Below are 22,889 nucleotides of genomic sequence, written 5' to 3'. Positions count from 1 at the left end.
GGAAGGGAGTGTATGTCAGAGAGGGGCCCCAGGGCCCTGAGCTTCTTCAGTTCCCTGGGCGATCTATCATTTTCCTGTGTTCTACATACACAGAGAGTGGGTTCTTCCTACTTTCGTCTTATTATGGAGAGACTCTGTGTATACATGGGAAGTGTTCCCATATTCACTCTGGGAAATATGGCCCTAGTCTAAGCCATGGTGCCCAGGGTCTTTGTTCTGTCCCAGATTAACTTGACTCTGGAGGCCTTTGCTTGGGTTTGCCAGAAGCTGTAAACAGACCAGATGATATAATAACAACAGAGCAGAGTTCAAGTGTGTGTTCTAGACAGCCTCACTCTGGCTCAAGCACATCGTTTCTGGAACGTTCTACCACCAGCTCATCCATCATGGACCCTCTATGCTCCACATGCCATCTAGACACACACACACACACACACACACACACACACACACACACACACCCTTTCCTCTTCTGCTTCTGAAACTAACTTCCCTAACACATGCTCTAGAATCTTCTGGGCTTGTTGCAGCCAGTCTTCTCAGAACTGAGTCAACGCCCTTGTCCAAAACTTCCCCAGGCTCACTAGCTTCTAAAAGCTAACAATCTCCCAGTCTCTATGATGTCTCCTCCTCCACATGTACAGGTCACTTGCCCTTGTCACTCTGATGGGCTCCTGTGGCAGCAGCCACGAGGGCTCAGTGCTGTTACCTACCATTTGCTTGAGACCATGGTCCACACGGACCATGAAGATGGGAGACTATGAGTCTGTGAGCATGACTGGGATGCAACAAAGTCCATCAAGGGCTGCAGGGCTCTGCTTGAAGGTAGACTTCAGCCACAGACCAGGGGTGAGTTTAAGGAAAACAAGGAGGCTGGGGGGTGGGAGAGTAGTAACTGAGGATCCACTTACAGGACAAGGAGGTTCACAGTCTCCAGGCAGCAGCCAGCAGGTCTGTGGTCTCCTCCTCACCCCATTCCTCTCACAGAATATAAGGAGCCGGTTAGGGATGGAAAAGCAGTGTCAGTCTGCAGCAAGGGACAGCCAGGGTCCCAGCCTTGGCTAAGAGTGCAGCAGATTATGACCCTACGCAGTGTGCACTGCAGGGGCTGAATCCGGAGCAGGAACAAAAGACTTCAATGTATGCAAACAACCCAGCTCAGATGGGTTCCTTTATAGCAATAGTTTCAAGCTAGAGATATAATTTAAGCATGCCACTTATAAGAGCAACAAAACCCACAAGAATCCCAGAGATTGAGGCAGCGGCTTTTTGAGAAATAGGAAAATCAAGTATTAAGTTAACATACTGAATATACATTGAGACATCCCACTGTGCCCCTTAACTATAGACGGTTATTTGAGAGTTAAAAGTGTGAGTTGAAAAAAATGCTCTGACTACGTACACATCGTGATTTCATTTTGTAAACAGATCGAAGGAGGAGCTAGTCCTTCTTGAATAACATTGGCTCCCCCACCCCATGGAGGCCTTACACACCTGGTGTCCCAGCCTCGTGCAGAGCCCTCCCTCCCTCTCCTATGCACAGACAGGCAACTTTTAAACCAAAAGAAAACTCTTCTTTCTTCCTGCTCTCATCCAGTTTGTGAAGAATGCCTGAGGCAAGATAGGCAGCTGGGGAGAACAGGATTTCTATGCCTTGGGCAACAGGCCCAGGCAGCGAGCTGAACACAAGATCGGCAGACTCTCTGGTCTGCTTAGTCCTGAGTGTTGCTTGGCAGGGAAAAGCTGCCATTTGCAGGCAGGTACTAACACTCCTTGGTACTGCAGGCTCACATCTACTCCCTGGGGGCCACACTGAAGGCTGCCCTGGAGTATGTCGCAGAGCCAGAACTGGAGCCCAAGCTGAGCACAGACCTGGAGGGACTGCTGAAGCAGATGCAGGCAGAAGACCCCAGGGACAGGCCGGACCTGGAGGTAAGCTCCCAGCTGGACATGCATGCTGCATGAACACAGAAGCACAGGCAGCACAGACCCTGCAACAAGCTCACTGGGGTTCCTTGGCGAGAATCTGGAGGCGCTGCATTCTGTTGACATAAGGGCCAGTGTTCACTATACATTTGTAATGGAAGTTGTCAGGGACAAAAGAGAGTCTTTTTCTGCCAGGATATATGCGTTCATATGTACCAGAAAGTGCATGTGGAAGCAGGAAGCCTGATCTGGGGGTGATGGGTGCCACCCCTGAGCTGTGCAGAGTGGGGGAGGGGGCGGGTCTCAGGAGGACAGGTCTCCTTCTTGGTGAGCTGCACACCTGAGAGGCACCCTGGCACCTGCAGAGCATCATAGCACTGTGTGAGGAGAAGATGCAGCCTGTGTCCTCATGCCGTCTGTGCCGCAGTCTCTCGGCCATTGGAAGAAGGGTGCTCTCCATTGAGTCCTTCGGAGCATTCCAGGGTAAGCGCCATCACCTCCACATCTATGCCTACACATGTCCACATGCACACATACACATTCATACGTGATCACAGGGACAATGTGCATCTATGCAACCATACACAGAAGTATACACAGTGTGCACATGTAGAATCATGCACCCTTACTCGTGTTCCTATGTCCTTGTACACAATACCACACTCACAGTCACACACATGTTCAAATCCACGTGTATCCCATGCAGACACACTCACATGCTTACACTGCTACATATATGAATACACAAATGCCTGTTTATACTACACAGTCCAGGGTAGGTGTGCACACATCCACATTCAAGTGAACACCACATACATTCACACACATGCATGCTGGGCACACACTGGAATTTTCAAACTCAGGATTAGTGACTCCGTCCAGCCTTGTCTGGTACACTCATCTTTTCACACGATGAGCTGTTGCTATAAATCTGGAACTTATCATAGCGTCGGGACCCCCCAGAGCCTCTGAGTGACTGGAGGATTCTCCCTGACAAGCGAGCAGCAGTGTTTGTAAAGCTATAGCCCTGGTGACTGACAGCATCACCCCAACACCAGCAGAGGGTAACTTCTGTGCGCAGAGCCACAGACAGACTGCTGAGTAAAACAGGCAACAGAGTCGCTGCAGCGTGTATGCAAAACTGCATGCCACGGTGTATGCCATACACAAGGCTGTGTGCCATAGCATGTGTGCCAGACTGTGCTGCATGCCACGTGTGTAGAAAGTATGTGCCCTATGACTCCCACCAGATTCCATTTCTCCCCTTAGGGAGTGGCTTGTGAAATCATAATAGAAAAATAAGGAGCTTTGCGAAAGAGTAATTAGATGGGCAAGCGCTGATCCTCTGGGACGCTCAGCCAAGAGGGAGACTCAGAAGCCTCCATTCAGAGCCTCTAATTGACTGAGTTATGTGACAATAGGTGCTGGGGGCCTCTGGAGCCTATGCTAAGGGGAGGAGTGGGAATCTGGAAGTGCAGGACAGGTAAGCCTGCCCTGTGAGACTCTGGGGGAGGGGTCTGTGATGGTGAGTAGGACAGGGTTAGAGGTGGCTCTCCAGGAACCACCCTAGCACAGACTCTGTCCCAAGCTTCCCTGCAGTAACCATATCCTACCTTCTGCTCAGAGCTCAGCGAGAACACATGGAGGGGAAGGCCTGCTCCAAGAAATGTGGGGCCTAAGAAGATGCCAGGAGACCTCAGCACTGATCCAGAGGCACTGTCCTCATCAAAGGGCCTACTCCAGCCTCCTGCTTCCAGAGATGCAGAGCAGGAGGCTGGTCAGAGGCCTAGAACCCCATCCCCCAAACCACTGCTCTCAGCCCCCATGAGAAACGGTGAGACCCCGCGACAGGAAGGGCTGGCCAGCCTTGTCCTGGATGCCAGGTGCCCCCTGGGTGAGCTGGACAGAGACATCCTCAGGCGAAGTCGGCTGAAAAAGGCTCAGACATTTCCTAGGCTACTGCAGGAAAGCACAGAGGCCAGCACCCTCTGCCTGTCACTGAACAGCTCAAGAAACCAACTGGCCTTATCTGAGTTTTTTCCCCCAGACCCCAGAAAGCTCTTCCTGGAAGGGAAAAATGGCCTTTCTGGGTTCAAAACACAGTCCAAAAGCAGGCTGTGGCCAGAGCAGGAGCCTGGAGTCCAACTGGATAAGACACCAGGTGCCGGCCGCAATCCACACAGGAGTCCAGGGGCCTCGGGGCAGCTGGAGGCTTCAGCTCCCGGCCTGGGATCTGTAGAGTACAAACCCCCACCCAGCCCTGCAGACCCTGGAGACTCAGACCATGAAGGCCAAATACCTAGGAGTGAAGAGAAGATTCCAGAAGAATCCAGACAACTGGGAAGTGCAGCCACAGAACAGGTATGTGATGAAGGAGCAGGTAAAAGGCTGTCTCTGCGTGGCCTCAATGTATAGCTCACAAAGGACCGGCCCTGCCCTTCCTTCACTCCGGGTCAATAATTCACTGTGCTTTGGGGGTGGGGCTTCATGTTTCTAAAGGGAGCTTCAAATTCAAATTGGGGGAAGTACCAGACACGCAAGCTAACCCTCTGGACAGCCTCAGAAAACACTAACTTGCTCGGCCTCCATCCACCAGTGTATAGCAGCCTCACAGTTGATAGCTCCTCAGTGCTACTTCAGGGGCCCAATCATTTTCCAAGCCTCACCTCAGACTAGGTTTCTTGAACTTCATACTTCACAGTGGGATGAAATTCCCGTGCACGGGTCTGCAGGCCAGATACAGACCACAGCACTAAGGGTGATCCCTACCTGACTGCTCAGTGGGTTGGTTCCTCTAAGCTCTGTGTCCCAGCCTGTTTCTCAGGGTAAGGACACTTGAGCCAGTGCACAAGACACACACTTCTACCTGCCTACCAAGACATCGGCTTGCTGATGTCTGCCATCAGCCCCATTTCCTACCAGGCTTTGTTGCCCGGAAGGAAAGAATGTGAGGCAGGCGATTCTGTGGTATATGTTGTCGTTCGTGCACGTTCGTGCACGGGTGAGAGCCTAAAGCACTCCCATGGGACGTGTGGTGACTTAGAGAGCTGTACGATCAGTGATGTGGATAAGATGTGTGGTCTGGACCAGGGATGCACACATACTCTCAGCCACCATCTCAGGATCTCCTCACAGGGTACAGCCACCTCACACCACCATTTTCTAGATGGATACGCAGATGTGCAGGTAGCTGGGTAGCCTGGTTTTCTTTAACCTTTATTTTGATTTCTGTGTATGGATGTTTTGCCTGCATGTATGACTATGAACCAGGTGAATGCCTGGTACCCCTGGGGGACAAAAAAAAGGCATCAAATTCCCTGGAACTAGAGTTACAGAAGGTTGTAAGCTGCTGTGTGGGTGCTGGGAATTGGACATCAAATGATCTTAACCACGGAGTCAACTCTCCAGCCCCTGAACCACATTTCTTGATCCATTCATCTATTTGTGGGTATTTGAGCTGCTTTCCCTTTGGGGAATCTGGTGAGTGATGAACAGCCTTGAATCTAGGTAGACAACTGTCCACCCCAGTTTCCTCTCTGGTCTTAGGGGTACCCAGAAATAAAACTGTTGGATCTTGACGTCATTCTCTGTACTGGGGGAGCTGCCATCTTCTCTCATGGCAACCATACCATTTTGTACGTGAGGACCCCAGTTTCTCCATACACTTACCTACACTCATTGTTAATCTGGAGAACTCTCCAGTCCCTGGCATAGGGGAATACTGCAAGTAGAAACAGAAGCACTATTCACACATCCCTCTCCACGGAAACCCCTCCTTGACATCAGGTGGACAGAACATTCTTATGTGATTCTTCTCTTCCTCAGAGCCTGTCCCTGCAGGACCTTCTGTCTAAGCTAGGCCGACCCTTCAGAGAGTATGAGCTCTGGGCACTGTGCCTCTCCTGCCTCAGCACTCTGCAGACACACAAGGAGCACCCAGGTAACGGGTCACCCCGCTCTGCCTGAGCCCTGGGTCCAAAAGCTGGGGAGGGAGAAAGAGGAGTAGCAAAATCACTTCTGTGAGCCAGGGGCAATGCCCAGCTTGACCCAACAGCAAACCTAGGGTAATTACCTGGATCTTGGCACGCACACACACACACACACACACACACACACAAAGGCAGTGGAGACATTGTCTACAGTGTGGTCCTAGAGACAATGACAGCTCCCACCCTCTGAGAAAGTGAAACCTTGCCTTGGGAGGTGAGTGAGGAGCCCATGATGTTACACTAGTTTGTGACCCTGGATAGCCAGATAGACAGTTCATCCATGCTCTCAAAGTGTCATGGGGCAGTCATCAGGGCAGCATCAGAGGGGACCGGACCGCCACCCTTAGAGAAATATTGCCCTCACAGACAATCTGCTCTTAAAGCTGCCCCTTAGCCATGAGTCTGGAGAATTTGAAAGGCCCAACCTACCTCACCCAGCCATTTCCAGGGGCAGAGCAATGTGGACCATGTCTCCATCCATCCTCCCTTTTATTCTTAACTTGATGAGGGTGATGTGCCCTGTGTTCCCAGACAACTGTTGAATAGAACGGCCAGCCCTCCAGTGTCTGTCCAGTCTTGACAGGTTTCTCTGGGGTCTCTGTGAGACCTTGGAATACCCTGATGCTGGCGAGGGCACTGCCCACACACAGCTGCATCCTTGATCTGCTCTGTTGCAGCTCGCCTGTGTCTGGACAACGTGCTGGTGGCTGAAGACGGGACTGTGTTCTTTGGACCACCCCCTGCCAACGGTACACACGGGTCACTCTCAGGGTGGAGAACCAGAGCAACCTAACAAGGTGGGAAGAATAACCAAACTGTGGTTGCCTTTCTAGGCGCCTACAACTCGCTCTTCTTGGCTCCTGAGGTTTCAGAAGAAAAGCTGGTGACAGAGAAGGTAACCATATCACCTCTAGCGCCGTCCACACCCTCTCCCCAGTGGATCGCGGGGGCCCGATGGCCTCAACGTGGCACCCATCTCACGAGTGGGGCTACTGTAGCAGCGTCCTCTGAGTCATGGGCGTGCCCTGGGATCCTGGGCGGGACGAGCTCCAGTCCGAGGGCATAGATCTGCTGCCAGTATCAAGTAAATATAAGCTTTTATAAACTTTAAACTAAATGAACTAAATTACACTTGATGCAACCACCACCCTGGGAGCCAGGTCAGCTGATCCTCCAGGCTTTGCCTCATCTGGTGCGCCACAGGGCAGGGACCGGATCTTGGGAAGGAATGGGCGGGGAAATGTAGAGAGAGGGATGGGAGCCGGAGCCGGTGTAAGGAGTGAAGGAGCAGGGTGATACCAGACAGGGCAAAGCAAGCCAGGTGGCTTTTCAGTCTCCTGAGCTGGACCCTGCTACCAGAGAAGTGACCCCTGGAAAACTCTGCACAGGCAAGGGGAGCCTCCCTGAGGCCAGAGGACCAGGAAGAAGCAAGGTGACTTCAGTTGGCCTGCCTGCTCCTTCTGGTTGCACAGTGAGGATGGGGTCCATTGGCTGGCCTAGACTTGAGACCCTGAGAGCAACCGAGGTGTGCTGGCCTTGGCTGCTGATGCTGAGGAGCCACCCACCGACAGGTGCAGGGGAGCCAGAACTATGAACATTTGAACAAGGAAAATAAATGAGACCAAAATTTGAACATGCCTGAGAAGCTTTCCCTATTAAAGTCAAGCATCCGTGTCATTAGAAATCTGGAACGAAAGAAACCGATGGGTGAGGCAGAAGAGTAATCAATCAATGAGGAATGAATGAAAAATATCCAATTATGGCAAAACACATAAGCCTACACATTCAAGAAACAGAAAAGAAGAAGGGGATAAATCTAAAGAAACCAACACCACACTGCAGTAAAACCTCTGAAAGCTGAAGATTGAAAGAGAAACATTTTATCTATGTTCAGGGTAAACAGTTCAAATGGCAACTGACTTCCTTCCTGATGACCTTAGAAGTGGAGACCTTTCGCCCTGAGTCCTCTGTTCTGCAAACCCCCTATGTGTTAAGATGCTCTCAGAGGGAAAAACAAAAAGAACTGAAACTGTACCACAGACAAGAATAGTGCTGTACGTTCTAAACAGCCAAAAGACTGGGCTGGCAAGAGGATTCAGTGGCTAAAGCCCTTGCTGGGTAAAACCCAGAAGTTTGGGTTCAAGCCCTAGAACACAGGGGTTCTGTAGAGAGAACTCACACCATCCACACACAATAATAATATGCTTTGTGTGTGTGTGTGTGTGTGTGTGTGTGTGTGTGTGTGTGTGTGTGTAGTATAAGGACTGGGCTGGAGAGATGGCTTGATGGCTCAGACCAAGTATTCCTAGCAGCCACAGTGGGTGGCTTCTCTTGTAACTCCAGCTCCAGGCTATCTGATAACAGCTTCATTTGTTTATAAATGTACGTGGAGGAAATACTTAAAACAATCACAAATGGGAGAGTTAACAGGATGCCAGGGGCAGTGTGCAGACTTGTAAGGTGTTTACACTGGTCCACCCTGCAAACAAGCCACTGGGCAAACAGCCTGGTAGATGGAGTGATGCCCTAGAAACAGGACAGATGAGGCAGAACGGAAGTGGGAGCAAGAGAAGCAAGAAGACAGTATCCAAAGCAGGGATGGCAGAGGAGCATTTGCAGGCGCCGGGACGGCAGGAGACACCTCAAGCAGTTTCTCCAGGCACTCAGAGGCTTGGCGGAGACGCACACAGCTCAGCCAGCATGAAATAGATTGTTGTGATGCCCGTAGCTATCAGGGGACTTGAGCTGACAATTTGAAGAAGACTCTAGCACAGTGGTTCTCCGCCTTCCTCCTGCTGAGACCCGTTAATACAGCTCCTCATGTTGTGATGACCTCCAACCATGACATTATTTTCGTTGCTACTTCATGACTGTAATTTTGCTACTGTTATGAGTCGTAATGTAAATTTTAGAGATAGGGGTTTGCCAAAGGAGTCGCAAGCCACACAGGTCGAGAACCACTGCTCTGCTAGACAATTATACCGATACGCACAGAGGAGTAACCCTTTTCCTACATGATCTTATCTAGAAAACAAATGAGGAAAATCACTTTCCAGATTGGTTTTATAAAGTTCCATTTCTCCTGGTACTCAAATTAGACAGAATACTTTTTTTCTATCATAAATATGAAAACAGAACTCTTGGAATACACACAGAATTCTGTAGTATGTAAAAACAATCCTACCCTGTGAAAAAGCAGAATTTCTTCCAGAGATACTGAAACCAGTCTTTTTCAATACTTGAAATTCAGTGTATATAATGCATTACCACAGAAAAGGGAGAAAATCCCATTATTATATTAATTAATGCGGAAAATAAAATTAAACAATCACTTATAATTTTAACAATAAAAAGAAACTCAGGAAAAGTAGAAACAGGAAATGTCTTCAGCACTTGCTGTTGAGGCTGACAACCTCAGTTCTATATTCAGGGACCTACATGGAAAAAAAAAAAAGATTCCTACGAGTTGTTCTCTGACCTCCACACACATCCCATCTTCTTGAAGCAGGGCGGTGGTAGCACTCAGGAGGCAGAGGTGGGTGAATTTATGTGAGTTCAAGGGCTACACAGAGAAAACTTGTCTTGAAAAATAAAACAAGAATAAGCAAACCAGATAAAAAACTTGTGTAAGCTGGAGAGATGCCTCAGGTTACAAGCACTGGTTGCTCACAACAATTTGTAACTCTAGACCCAGGAGATCTGACATCCTCTTCTAGATTCCCAAGGCACTGCATTCTCGTGCACAGGTAAAACAAAACAAAACCCATTCACATAAAACTTAAAAAAAACTGGGCAGGAGAGATGGCTCAGAAGTTGAAAGAACTGACTGCCTTTCCAGAGGGCTTTCAAGTTGGCTCACTTCCATTTATAATAAGATCTGGCGCCCTCTTCTGGCATTCAGACATATATACACAGAGAACAATGTACTTAATCTTTTTAAAAATTATCTTTCTTTTTAAAAAAAATTAACTAAAACAACTCTGATAGATGGAGGTAATTGCTCTGAATGTCTGGAAAGTGGTTCCAAAGTTTTAGGAAGTGGTTTGTGGGTATTTGGAATTATTGAACAAGCATATTAGAGAAGCTGTAAGCAGAATTTCCTGGCAGTGGGGACAATCCTTTAATCTCAGCACCAGGGAAGTAAAGGCAGTGGGATCTCTGAGTCTGAGGCAAGCCTGGTCTACAGAGTTAATGTTCCAGGAAAAAAAAAAGTTCGGGTCAAAATGCTGACAGAATAGGCTGGGTACATACAATTTCAAGTGGAAAATAGACCTTATTGGGAATTGGATTAGAAGCCACTTATGTTCCATTCTGGCAAATAATTTATAGTGTCCATATCAGTAATTTTGATAAGATTGAGTTTCGAAGTAATGGACTTAATACTTTTGTGGAGGGAAGTTCAAGACACTATACTGATTATGTGTGGCCTGATTATTTGCTAAGTGCTTGTCGCTAGAATTTACAGTGGAGTGGAAAGGTTTGAGACACTTGCCCTTGACAGAAGCATCTGGAAAGTAGTGGCCAAGGAAAGACATTGTTGAAGAGATTACAACCATTAAAAGGAAGCCAAATGCCGGGCAGTGGTGGTGCATGCCACTGGTCCCAACATTAGAGGCAGGAGAATCTCTGTTAAAGGTCAGCCTGGTCTACACAGGAAGTTCCATGGCAGCCAAGGCAGAACTTGCCTGGGAGGCATCTCAGAAACTGTTAGGACTCCACCCACACAGGCTTTTGTCTGAGCTTCCCAGTAAAAAGGAAGGGTTTCAGGGTGATCTGCTTGCAAAGATCAGCCTTTTAAAAAAAGGTTCCCAGGATTCATTTTACTGAGATCAACCTTCCAAACACTTGGAAATTCCTATAGCCATCATGGTCCAGGTGAGTTAGGCTACTGCTCCAGCGCACAGCATCCCTGGTTTCATCCACAGAATGCTGTTTTTGCAGAGAGCAGAGGAGTTATAAGGGCCCTGCTTTCCTGACAGGATGATGCTTAAAGCCAAGGGAGTAAGCTGAGGCTGCAGAGGAGACGCCGGTGTTAGTGATGGCAAACATGCATCGCAGGTTTCCATCTTGTTCTCAGGTGTTCAGCACAGCAGTGACCAAACTGACTCACAATCAGTCAGCAAAACATACTCTACACGGTGTGACCCAGGGGCTTGAAAAGGTGACCTTCCCCCACCCACAGTTTCAGTTTGATCTGACTATTTTGAAGTAGGTTAGTCCGGGCTGGCCTTGAACTTTTTGAGATCTGCCTGCCTCAGCCTCCATGAACTTTTTGAGATCTGCCTGCCTCAGCCTCCAAAGTGCCACTGCACACCTTTATGCTTTGCTTTGGTCACACTTATTAAGATCCACGGCAATGTCCCAGGCAGGTGTGAGTAGCCAGCGCTGGCTACAGATGATGCATTTGGTGTGAGCTATCGCCCAGACAGAGAACACTTTAAAAACCCTGTGCTGTTCACTCTGTGAATGCAAAGGGCTGTCTGCACAGAGGGCCAGTTGGTAACCACTTGGTGACACACTATTAATTGGGAAGGAGTCCCAGCTGGCAGGCTTCACAGGATTCGTGAGCAACTGTTTCTCAAACTAGTGAGTTTTTTTTTCCTCTGGAGGAAGGAGACGGTATCTTTTGCAGTGTCTAAAACCCAAACAGGATGGGAAGAGCCTGGTTCTCTTAAGCAGATTCCCTCCAGGCTATGACCCTAGGCTCCACAAATCTAGCCAACTGTGGAGCTCCAGACACTAGGCAGCTGACTGAGCTGAGGGACTGTGCCTTAGGGTGGAAACAGATCTCCCACCCTTACTACCTCTCTCTCCTGTCTCCCCACCCAGGCCTCTGTGTACTGTGTGGCTGCGGTTTTGTGGACGGCAGCCAAGTTCAGCGTACCCCGAGACCACAAACTGGCCCTGCCCCGTAGACTCAAGACACTCCTTCTGGACATGGCCAGACGCCATGCCTCAGAACGGCCATCTGCAGCCGAGGCCATCAAGGTAACTGCACAATAGTCAGGCCTGCTCACATTCGCAGGGGTTAGGGTGCAGGACAGTAGGGTCCTTGATGTCAAAGCTAAGGTTAACCACAGTTGTCTGCAGAGTTCCTCTACCTGTGTGGGCAGCACGAAGACTTGCACGTGGTTCTGACCCAGTCCTTCAATGACTCTGTAGTCACATCCTCCTTCCCAGCAGCCCGCCTGCTCAGTTCCCAATACCATGCAGCCTCCCCCGGGCCCTGCTATCTGAGACTCCAGCTCAGCTCTTCAGTTTTATTCACAGCTATGACAGGAAATCCAAACACCGTGCTGCCTGGGACTAGGATTATTTAGAAAAGCGCCAAGGGTCACAAATGTCCCCTGCAGTATCTGGAGAAATGGGGCAGGCTCAGCAGAGCCAATGCCTGCCCTGCTAGACTATCCTGGAGGGATGTCTCCTTCATTTCAGGTGTGTAGCGGCTACCTCCTTCAGCGAGGCATGGACAGCAGCAAGATTCTAGCTCACCTTCGGGCATCCACCTGCAAGGCAAGATGATGCTTTTCAGAACTCACAAGGACCCCTCCATGCTCCCATTTGCACCCACAGGGCCCCGCTTGTCCCCTGCTGCACTGTAGACTTAGACGGACTCTAGGGAAGAGGCAACCAGCAGCCACCTTCCAGAAGCTTCTGCTTAGGCGTGCTGCCAATCACTGACAATGCAAGCACTTTATCTTGAAAGACTGCCCCCCTCTATGACCCCCAACATTTATATAGGAACTTGTCCCACCCTGAGGATTAAGGGTAGCGGTGGGCAGGGACACTGGGTTCTCTGGGAGGCTTTGGGGATCGCTTCTCTACTATGTTCACACTCCCTAGAAACCCAGCACAAGTTCACTGAAGGGACCTTTGTGGCCCTGAATGCCTCCATCCCAGCTCCCCCCAAACCACAGAAAACTTGTGCCAGGCTGGAAGCATGCACACATACTATACCTCCTCAGCCCCAGCTGGCCCTAACTGATCATTTAGTGGTCTTCCACACCAGGTTCACCCAGAGGAAGAGACCATCGGCCTCCAAAATGCCTTCTCAGTGGTTGAACTGAAACCCACCATGGCACCTGCTCCTGAGAGTAGTCCAGGTGGGTCTACCCAAACCTTCCTATTCATCGGCCCCCGCACCCCTTAAACACAGCTAGTCCCTATCCTCCACCATAGTCCTGCCCTGAGCGGACACTTGCAACACATTTTACCCACAAAGCAGGATGATCGGGTCAGAGCATGTAACCTTGACCTAAGCCTTAGCTTCCCTCACTGAGGACTCTGCCACCAGAAGCTGATCTCTGTGCAGCCTGTTCCAGTCCTTCAACAATATACGTCTTCGTCAGCAAGCCAGTCCTCCTACTATTCGGCTTCTCTCTCTAGGGAGGATAGACACACACACACACACACACACACACCCTATCCCACACCCAGCTTAACAGCATCTGTGGCTCTGTCTCCTTACAATAGCTCCTTACAATAGCTGTCACGCACACACCCATACACCACACCTTTAGGCTCCTGGGCTAAGTTTGATATAGAACAACCTCTGGGCATCTGTGGCATCCACCTGTGGGACCTTAGTGTCACTCAGAAGTACCTGCTGATCTCCCCCACGGCTCCCTCTCCGGTTTCCCTGTTCCTCCCTGCTGCCCCTAGGCTCCCTGAAGGTCAGCAATGACACCAAGCTGGTCGCTGTCCCCGGGCCTGTGCCTGGTCTACCCCCATGCTGCAAAGAAGCCTGTGAGCTGCCAGCAGCCTTCACCTCTGAGGCCACTCACTTTAAGCCCATAGTCCTGGCTCAGGACATGGGTGTTACCAGGTGAGTGTCCCCGCTCCCTGCTAGCAGAGGCCCAGGCACAGGTGACCTCTCCTGAGTTCTCATCTCTTTCCACAGAGACCAGCTTGCCTTGTCCTCGGGGCCAAATGAGAAGCCCAAAGAGGAAAGTGGTCAGCTGGACAGGGAGGGAACAGGAAAGCAGGCATCCCTGGAGCTTGTTGAGGACACTGACCTAAAGTTGTCCAACCAGCTGCCACCTGGTCCAGACCTGCAGGGAGCAACTCCAGACCCTGCTGGTGACTCAGTGCCCCACAGCTCAGCCACGGAATGCTCCTGTCCACATGGCCCTGCTCTGGTCACCCAGGAAAAAGGAACATCAGGGACACCCAACTCTCCTGCCTCTTCCCTGCCTCCAGAGCACAGGCTAAATGGTCAGGGACCACTAGGCACCACTGTGCCCCCAGGGTCCACCTCAGCCAGCCAAGGTTCTCGACACCCATGTAAGCCACCCAGGGGTAAGGCTGCAGTGAGTCCAAGCAGCCCTAGAGGCCCGGATGGTCATCCTGAGAAGCTCCGGCCAGCAGACCGCAAGCTCTGTCCATCTGGCGTAGATACCTCATCTCCCCCCAAGATGACAGCCTGTCCCTCGCTGCAGGAAACCATGCGCCTAATCCAGGAGGAATTTGCCTTCGATGGCTACATGGACAACGGGCTAGAGGCACTGATCATGGGTATGAAAGCCACAGGGACCACCCTGGAAGGCCAAGACAAGGGAGAAGTTGAGGGAGGCAGACCCAGTCCAGAGAGTGTCAGTATGAAGGGGATTCAGGGGACCACACATCTATCCTGTTGAGGTCAGTCAGGACAAACAAGGGCAGTTTCTAACTTGGAACCTGTACCTCTTCAACCCCAAAGCCCTGAGGCCACTTCCCAGTGATTGAGTGCAAGGGACCCAGAAAGCCTCCCATGTGAAACTGACCTCTCTATCCTTTGTAAATCAGGAGAGTATATTTATGCCTTGAAAGACCTCACCTTTGCCACCTTCTGTGGCGCCATATCTGAGAAATTCTGTGACCTATACTGGGATGAGCAGCTGCTGAAGAACCTCTTCAAGGTGGTCAATGGGCCAGCCTTACCCTCTGAGAGGTAAGTATGTGTGCCCACCCGTCCCCTTCTAGCATTCTGGGTAAACCAAGCCACCAAACCCTGTAAGCTCAGTGCCTGTAGTCAACCCCATTCCTTCTGGTAGCCCCAGAAGAGCCAAGGGCAACTTCATGGTGCTGCTTCTGATTGTTGCTGGTGTTCATGGTTGGGGACAGGAGCAGGAAGGGGAGAGGCCACTGTGACTGTCAGTTTAACTTTGTTGTTGTTGTTGATGTTTTTCTGAGACAGGATTTCCTGGCTGGCCTCAAACTCACAGAGATCTACCTGCCTCTGCCTCTTGAGCTCTGGGATAAAAGGCGTGTGTCACCACTGCCTGGCCCAGTTCAACTTAACAGTAAAAATTGCACTAGGCAGCCAGGTGTGATGGCGTACATTTGTAATTCTAGTACTTGGAAGACGGAGGCAGAGGCATTGCCATCGTTTGAGGCCAGATGGTTTATGTTTCAGGTCAGCCAGGGCTACATAATAGGACCCCTTTTAAAAAGTAGAATCAAAGGCTGGAGAGACCGCTCAATGGTTAAGAGCACTGACTGCTCTTCCAGAGGTTCTGAGTTCAAATCTCAGCAACCACATGGTGGCTCACAACCATCTGTAATAGGATCCAATTCCCTCTTCTGGTGTATCTGAAGACAGCTACAGTGTACTCGTATACATAAAATAAACAAATCTTTAAAAAGTAAAGTAAGCAAATAAATAACCTCAGATAAGTACACATTCCCTGTCCTGCACCCACCCCGACAGCATTTCTACAGCCCTGAGAAGGATCTCTTGACTACACTCAACCTTTTTCAAGTGGCACTGTGAAGCCATTACCCAGGGCATTTCTGACACCAGGAAGGTGACAGGGTCCTGTCCTACCCAGTGTGCTCAGGTGGTACTCTATGATAGGACCTCTCTCTGCACAAGTCCCAGGTCTCATCCAAATGGTGGTGGGGGAACTGACTGATGTTCTCATTACCAGCACTTCTGAGGAGCCTGGATCCCAGCCAGAACACTCACCTAGCAGATGCTCACTGTCCAGCAAAAGGCCTTCCCTGCATGGACTCGGTAAGAGACATGGCCTCCATCATGAGCTCAGGCAAGGACTGTTCTTAAGTGAGGTCCCCTGGATCAGGCACATTGTCCCCTGGACAACTGTAGGAAGACTTCTGTTGTCAAGGACAACCCTGTGTTAGGAGACATCCAAGAAGCCCAGACCTTAGGGCACCAGCTATCAGGGGACAGTTTCCCATCCCTTCAACAGCCAGCATGATGGTTCTTCACATCTATGAAAGTAAAAACCACTTAGAAACCAGAGATGGCCTTCTAGGTTCTGAGCCAGAACAACAAACCAACTTAAAACTCAAGGAGCTAGGCCTAGTGATACACACCTTTAATCTCAGTATTCAAGAGGCAGAGACAGTATGATCTCAGAGAGTTCGAGACCAGCCTCCTCTACATAGCAAGGTCTAGAATAGGACTGCCTAGGAAGACCCTGTCTCCAAAAACAAATACCTCAATAAACAGTTTGAGGAAGAGAGGCCAGCCAGCCATATGGTGGTTTCTGGGGACAAGTGCATGACTGTGATAACCTATGTGTTAAGACCATGGTGGTGGCTTCATCCCTATTTAAGTAAATCGAAGAGCAAGTGATCATGTCTTGGGCACAAAGTCTACCTGCTCCTGATGGCCAAGGAGCCAGAAGGCCATTGGCACAGAGAGAAGCTTCTGAAGTTGACAGAGTTCCACATAGCCTGGCAGGTTTGTATGTGGAATGTAACTGAACTAGGTTTGGTTTTTAAATGCTCCAGAAGAGCAGATGGGATCAGAGGGAACAGGTCTTGACTGGAATCATTTCTAACAGAGGGGAGTCCAAGTCTCAGAGAAGTTTGAAGCAGTTTGAATACTTAGAGGGGCTAGTCCTGGCTAAGCTTGTCTCTTCGCAAGCACCTTGATGTTCCACCTAGCACAACAGCACGCATGGCTAGCCAAGATCCTTGATGAAGGTGTTTGGGTTTTCTTCACAGTTGGAGATGAGGTGCTACCCGCTGACCTGACCTTTGTCTTTCTTTCCAGGCAAGGAGAAGCCAGCCACAACCTGGGGCAGTGGGGGGCCCTGCTCGCCCACGGCACTATCAGATCTAGACTCTGACACGCTCTCTCAGGGAAACTTTGAGGTTGGATTTCGGTCTCAGAAGTCAATAAAAGTCACACGAGAGCAGCAACCACAGGCCGAAGTGGACGGGCAGTCAGGTCCAAGCCAGGAGTCAAGCAGCAATGCCTCAGACACAGTGGCCCAGCTAGCAAGACCTGAGGATGGTGGTCCAGCTGTGGCCCCAGGTGCAGCCGATCTCCAGAACTGCAGCCCTGGCTGGTCCAGTGCCTTCTATGAAGCTGACTGCTTCGGAGCCGATGTCTACAACTACGTAAAAGATCTGGAGAGGCAGAAGGCCGATGGGCACACAGAACTGGAAGCCCAGAGTCCAGTGAGTCCAGGGAATCTACCCATTGTGGGTTGGGAAGGCATTTGTAGCATTAGAGGCACAATGGGCAGTGATACTTGTACTTAGGCAAGGCTTTCAGGCCACCTAAGCCCAATGTCAGGACTCTAAGAAGGCTTTCCAGGCTGTGTTCATTCTCAATATCCTTCCAACTCTCCTTAGCCTATATTAGAGGTTCTACAATGTGGGCACATGTTCCCACCGCTCGGAAGCAGGGAGTGACTTTTCTTTCCTGTTAGCCGCGCCCGTGGATCTCCGATGACAGTAGTCAGGGGTCACTTGGTCTTGGTGAACATGTAAGTGTTGGGTTAAATCTACTGCACATGGCTGCAGGTGCAGCAATCTCTTCCCAATGGGATCTTAACCCTAGGTGAGAGAAAACATCAGAAGTATCAAGCCTGCAGCAAGTTTGGGCTGGACTTGGGGTCAGTGGGATCAGCAAGGGTTTCTCTGGCAAGTAGCACTAGGAAAAGCCATGGCTCTTCCCTGGTCAATAGGAAGAAAGGCCAGGGCTAGCCAGCGTAGTATGCAAAGGAACTCCAACAGTTCTGGAGGTGCTGCGTGTGCAACCAGGCCCACTGATGGGAGGAGGGAGGGCAGGTCAGTAGCATGAGCCTGTATATGTATGTCGTATGTGAACTGCAGGCGTCTCCACACTTCAGACAGGCAGCCCCTGCCACCCCAGCATTCTGTCCTAGTTCTAGTCCTTGCATCTCCTACTCACCAAACAGGCCTCGCTTTTGGTGTTTAGGGGTGTGCTGTGATCCAGTTTATCTTTCTCCTCTTCTTGTCTACAGTTTCTGGTGACTCTGCTTCCTTCTGGTTATTGATGCACACACACACACACACTCTATGCACTATGCATGCACACACTCATACATATATATCCAACTAAATCCAGTACCCTTCTGCTTAAATTAGTCCTCAAATCATTCTTTTCTCCCTGTAAGGAGCCAATGCTTCTAAATGTTTTAACAAATTCAGGGTCAAATCTCACCGTAGGCAAAAGCTGAACTTGCACCACCCTTTCTTTCTTTCTTTCTTTCTTACTTTCTTTCTTTCTTTCTTTCCTTTCTTCCTTCCTTTTTTTTTTGAAAGATTTATTTATTTATTTTATGTATATGAGTACATGGTTGCTATGTTCAGACACACCAGAAAGGGGCATCAAATCCTATTACGAATGATGTGAGCAACCATGTGGTTGCAGGAATTGAACTCAGGACCCCTGGAAGAGCAGTTGGTGAACCATCTCTCCATCCCCACAAGTTTCTATCTTGAAGAGGAGAGAAAGGAGAAAAAAGAGAAAGAAAGTGGCTAGCAAACAGAAGGGAACCATTTTGGAAAGGTCCTAGCCCTAGGGTAGGTCCCCATTCCTCCCCACAGTACCACAGGTACACAGAGATTAGAGAAATGGCATCCTGTGTGTTCAAACAGGCAGCAAACGTCAGAGCTACAGTTCGTTCTCATGAGGTACAGGGACATGGCAACCATGTATCCAAGCCCCCTGTTCATACTGTCATCTGTATGTCCCCCTGACAAAGTGAGGGCCCTAGAGTGGGAACTCTCTTTTGGCCAGAGAAGAAAAGTAACCTACCCTGAGCCCAGTACTAGCCAGGGAGACTGGAGACAGTTAGAGGAGGAGCCTTTGGACTACACATATGAGGCCCGCTTTTGCTTACTGAATAAGCCTTTGTCTTTGTAGACCCTGACTCTGCAGCTGATCGCCAAAACAGGGAAGCCACAAAAAGGTTTACCCCTGGCCCTTCTGAAATGGAGTCTTGAGAACTCTCCAGAACGGCCAGGTGGGGCCAACCTGGTGGGTGAGAGGAAAGATACCTCAGGAGACATACACATCCTAAGACTGGGCCAAGTCTTAGGGCAGAGGTTCTCAACCTTCCTGATGCTGCAACCCTTTAATACAGTTCCTCACGTTGTGGTGACTCCCCTGACCACAAAATTATTTCATTGCTACTTTAGAATTGTAAACTGTAAATTGTAGACTGGAGAGATGGCTCAGTGGTTAAGAGCACTGCTTGCCCTTCCAGAGGTCCTGAGTTCAAATCCCAGCAACCACATGGTGGCTCACAACCATCCATAATGAGATATGATGCCCCCTTCTGGTGTGTCTGAAGACAGCTACAGTGTACTTAATATATAATAAATAAATAGATCTTTTTTAGAAAACACTAAGAAAAAAGAACTGTAATTTCGGTGTTACAAAGAGTAGTGTAAATATCTGATATGCAGGATATCTGATATGCAGGCCCTGTGAAAGGGTCGATTGACCCCCAGTGGAGTTGTGACCCACAGGTTGAGAACTGCTCCCTAAGGAGATGGGGCATAAGGATCTTCAGAGTGAACCCCTGGAGCCCTGCACTGTTCCCTCATCATTTCCTTTGCCCTTCTCATGCCAAACAAGTGGCTCTGGCCCTAACACACGGCTGTTCCTCCTGTGGCCGCTCAGGCAGCTCAGGGTAGACAATGTGCCGTGTCTACACTGTGTACCGTTGCTCGGGCTTCACATGCTGTGCTTGTCTTAGGAGCTCGAGCAGCAGCTCATGATAGAGAAGAGGAACTACAGGAAGACCCTCAAGTTTTACCAGAAACTCTTACAGAAGGAAAAACGGAACAAAGGTAACACCGTATGGCTTGCTACCTGCCACAAATGAGGGGCTTTGTGCCTCCTGAGTACCACGTGCTGACTCTGCGCTGCCCACAGGCTCTGAGGTAAGGACCATGTTGTCTAAACTCCGAGGACAGCTAGATGAAATGAAATCCAAGGTGCAGTTCCTGGGCCTGGTCAAGAAGTATCTCCAGGCAAGTAGCCTTGTATCCTGACCTTCTTCCAGAATGGGCACTGGGCCTCAGATGGGGTTCCCTCAGTCATTCTATGGATCAAGACACATTAGGTCATGCACACGGGCCCTTTGTAAGGGCTCAAAGTACTGAGAAGCCCTGCCATCCCTGGGTCAGTAGTAAAGTGACCCATAGACACACACCCAGAGGTCAGCCATAATTCACTTCCTCTCCCCACAGGTCTTATATGCAGAGCGCTGGGGGCTGGAACCCTGTGCTCTGCCAGTGATTGTGAACATCGCAGCAGCGCCCTGCGACACGTTGGATTTCAGCCCCCTGGATGAGTCATCTTCTCTCATCTTCTACAATGTCAACAAGCACCCATGCAGTGGCCGGCAGAAGAAGGCGCGCATCCTACAGGCTGGGACACCACTGGGACTCATGGCCTACCTCTACTCCAGGTGTGTCAGGTGCCCCCAAAGGACTCTCTGACTCTGATGTACAGGATTTTGAGAGACAAGGGGGAGAAGATCAAGGATAGCTCTGTCTGACATGGGTTGTGCAATTATTTAGAGACTTGTTAGAATTTAGTCTAGCGTGTGTTAGCTTCCACCTACTGCATGGCCAAGCTGCTAGCCAGAGCAGTCTATTACATTCCCCAAAAGAACCCCTCTAGCCCTGGTACTGGGTCACAGGGTGTGGCCAAGCTGCACTGTGGGAGAGCCTGGGCCAGGCTACTAGGTTGATGTACCATCTGCAGGAGCTTCCGAGGTACCATCTGGATCCAAGTCATGAATGGAACTGTGTCAGAATGGACACAGAGCATTATCTGTATAGTTTCTATGGCCTCTGTCCGAGTGTGAGCACTGCTTTGGTGACAACCTGAGAACCACGTGCTACACTGCTAGCCCCTATGTCAGGAAGAGTCCTCAAATCTACTCACCCGTACTCACTGAGCTATTTATTCATGGGATGTGGGATGGAATCTCATCCCTCCCTTTTCTTCTCCCTCCAGTACCATCTGCCCTGCCTCCCTCTGCCCCATAGAGCTCCAGCCTTGCCTTATTTCTAGATAATCCAAGCTCCCTGAAGTTCTCCTCACTTCGATGGCTAGTCCTGTGCCTAGATCTGGAACCAGAAAGCCATTGTCACATCCATAGCAAGAGGCTATCAACTTCATATCTGATTGGCAGGTAGCACCGGGAGAACAATAAGGAAACGAACTTCCCTCTATAGGAGCCCAAACTCCTGGAATGCACTTGAAGTGTGCGTGTGTAGTGGACGTACATATATGTGGCATTTTGAGCTATCATGTGGCATGATATGTACTGCATAAGTAATGCACATGGTGGTATGTGTTATGGACTATTCCTATGGAGTATTATATGGTGTACATAATTGTGTGTGTGCTTGTGTGTAAGTGGTGTGAGTATAATGTGAGTATTATATGCATGTCACATGCTTATGTATACATACATGAGTATGTCATCAGCATTGTGTGGTGCATATGATGTGGGGTACTGTGTGATATGTTATATCTCATACATGTGCTGGTAGTATATGACACTACGCCTGGGAGACATGAATAAACATTTACTCATCCCAGATAGGGAACCAGTGATAGACCAGAGTAACAATGTCACCCAAGTCCACCTTGGTAAACCACTGAGTTTATTGGGGTTACACATAAGAATGTGGGTGAGGAACCAAAGAGTACACATGGAGGAACCCATTGCTCCAGCTGAATATGTAGCAGAGGATGACCTTTGTCAGGCATCAATGGAAGGAGAGGCCCGTAGGTCCTCTCAAGGCTCGATTCCACAGTGTAGAGGACTGCCAGGGCGGGGCGGCAGGAGGGAGTGGGTGGGTGTGTGGGGGAGCACCCTCATAGAAGCAGGGGGAGAGGAGAGGATAGGGGGTTTCCAGAGGGAAAACCGAGAAAGGGGATAACATTTGAACTGTAAATAAAGAAAATATCCAATAAAATAATTTAAATGGGATCAATAAAAAATGGAATATGGATGAAGGGTTATAAAAGCATGGGGACTCGAGGCCGCTGTGTCACTGAAAGCCCACCCCAACAGCTCACTGCGCAACTTGCAGGCAAACCAACAGGTCACAGTGTCCTCGTGCATCACAGCTGGTCAGAGAGTGTTTTTCATACAGACGGCTTTAGCCCCTTCCAGGCAGCTCAACAGCTCTGAGCTCCTCAGCAGTCCCACTACTTCTATTTGTACTTAACGACTTAGGGAAGAAGCCTTTGTGTATCTGGTAAATTTCAGGTAAACTTCCTGAGACTTCTGAGTTGTTTACTCGCTCATAATAAGCCTCCCTGTAGAGCATCCTCAGTTTAAAGAGCCTCCCTTTAGAATGGGTGGAGGTGTTGTCTGGCAGATGTGAACACATGTGTGGGAGAATGCAGGGATGGCAGTTCTGTGTGGTTTGGTGCGTGTGTGCTTATGGTTTGTGATGCATGCTTAAGCAGACAGCAGAGGAGCTGGAGAGATGGCTCAACGGTTAAGAGCACTGGCTGCTCTTCCAGAGGTCCTGAGTTCAATTCCCAGCAACCACATGGTGCCTCACAACGATCTGTAATGGGATCTGATGCCCTCTTCTGGTGTGTCTGAAGACAGCTACAGTGTGCTCATATATAATAAATAAATCTTTAAAAAATAAAAATGCAGACAGCAGAGGAGGGCAGAGCCTTCTTGTTGAAGTAAGCACTCACAAGGGTTTTCTCAGCTCTGAGTT

At 49.6% G+C, this 22,889-nt stretch overlaps 1 protein-coding gene across 1 annotated transcript in view; it reads left to right on the top strand.

The window, feature by feature from the left end:
• Positions 1 to 22,889, top strand: part of KNDC1 (kinase non-catalytic C-lobe domain containing 1) — a gene marked incomplete at both ends in the record, with an annotated part of 43,962 nt that overhangs the window by 10,648 nt on the left and 10,425 nt on the right. The window contains 17 exons of the mRNA XM_080911847.1: positions 1,786 to 1,932; positions 2,292 to 2,409; positions 3,551 to 4,287; positions 5,752 to 5,866; positions 6,593 to 6,664; positions 6,749 to 6,810; positions 11,745 to 11,903; positions 12,351 to 12,428; positions 12,925 to 13,018; positions 13,578 to 13,740; positions 13,816 to 14,429; positions 14,700 to 14,844; positions 15,824 to 15,909; positions 16,918 to 17,327; positions 19,883 to 19,976; positions 20,062 to 20,159; positions 20,379 to 20,599. Coding sequence (XP_080767973.1) covers positions 1,786 to 1,932; positions 2,292 to 2,409; positions 3,551 to 4,287; positions 5,752 to 5,866; positions 6,593 to 6,664; positions 6,749 to 6,810; positions 11,745 to 11,903; positions 12,351 to 12,428; positions 12,925 to 13,018; positions 13,578 to 13,740; positions 13,816 to 14,429; positions 14,700 to 14,844; positions 15,824 to 15,909; positions 16,918 to 17,327; positions 19,883 to 19,976; positions 20,062 to 20,159; positions 20,379 to 20,599 — 3,413 coding nt within the window. The remainder of the gene's footprint in view (positions 1 to 1,785; positions 1,933 to 2,291; positions 2,410 to 3,550; positions 4,288 to 5,751; positions 5,867 to 6,592; positions 6,665 to 6,748; positions 6,811 to 11,744; positions 11,904 to 12,350; positions 12,429 to 12,924; positions 13,019 to 13,577; positions 13,741 to 13,815; positions 14,430 to 14,699; positions 14,845 to 15,823; positions 15,910 to 16,917; positions 17,328 to 19,882; positions 19,977 to 20,061; positions 20,160 to 20,378; positions 20,600 to 22,889) is intronic.

Source organism: Micromys minutus (assembly GCF_963924665.1).
Source record: "Micromys minutus genome assembly, chromosome: 2".
Lineage (NCBI taxonomy): Eukaryota > Metazoa > Chordata > Mammalia > Rodentia > Muridae > Micromys > Micromys minutus.
The sequence above is the reverse complement of the archived record's forward strand: the minus strand, read 5'-3'. Positions and strand labels throughout refer to the sequence as shown.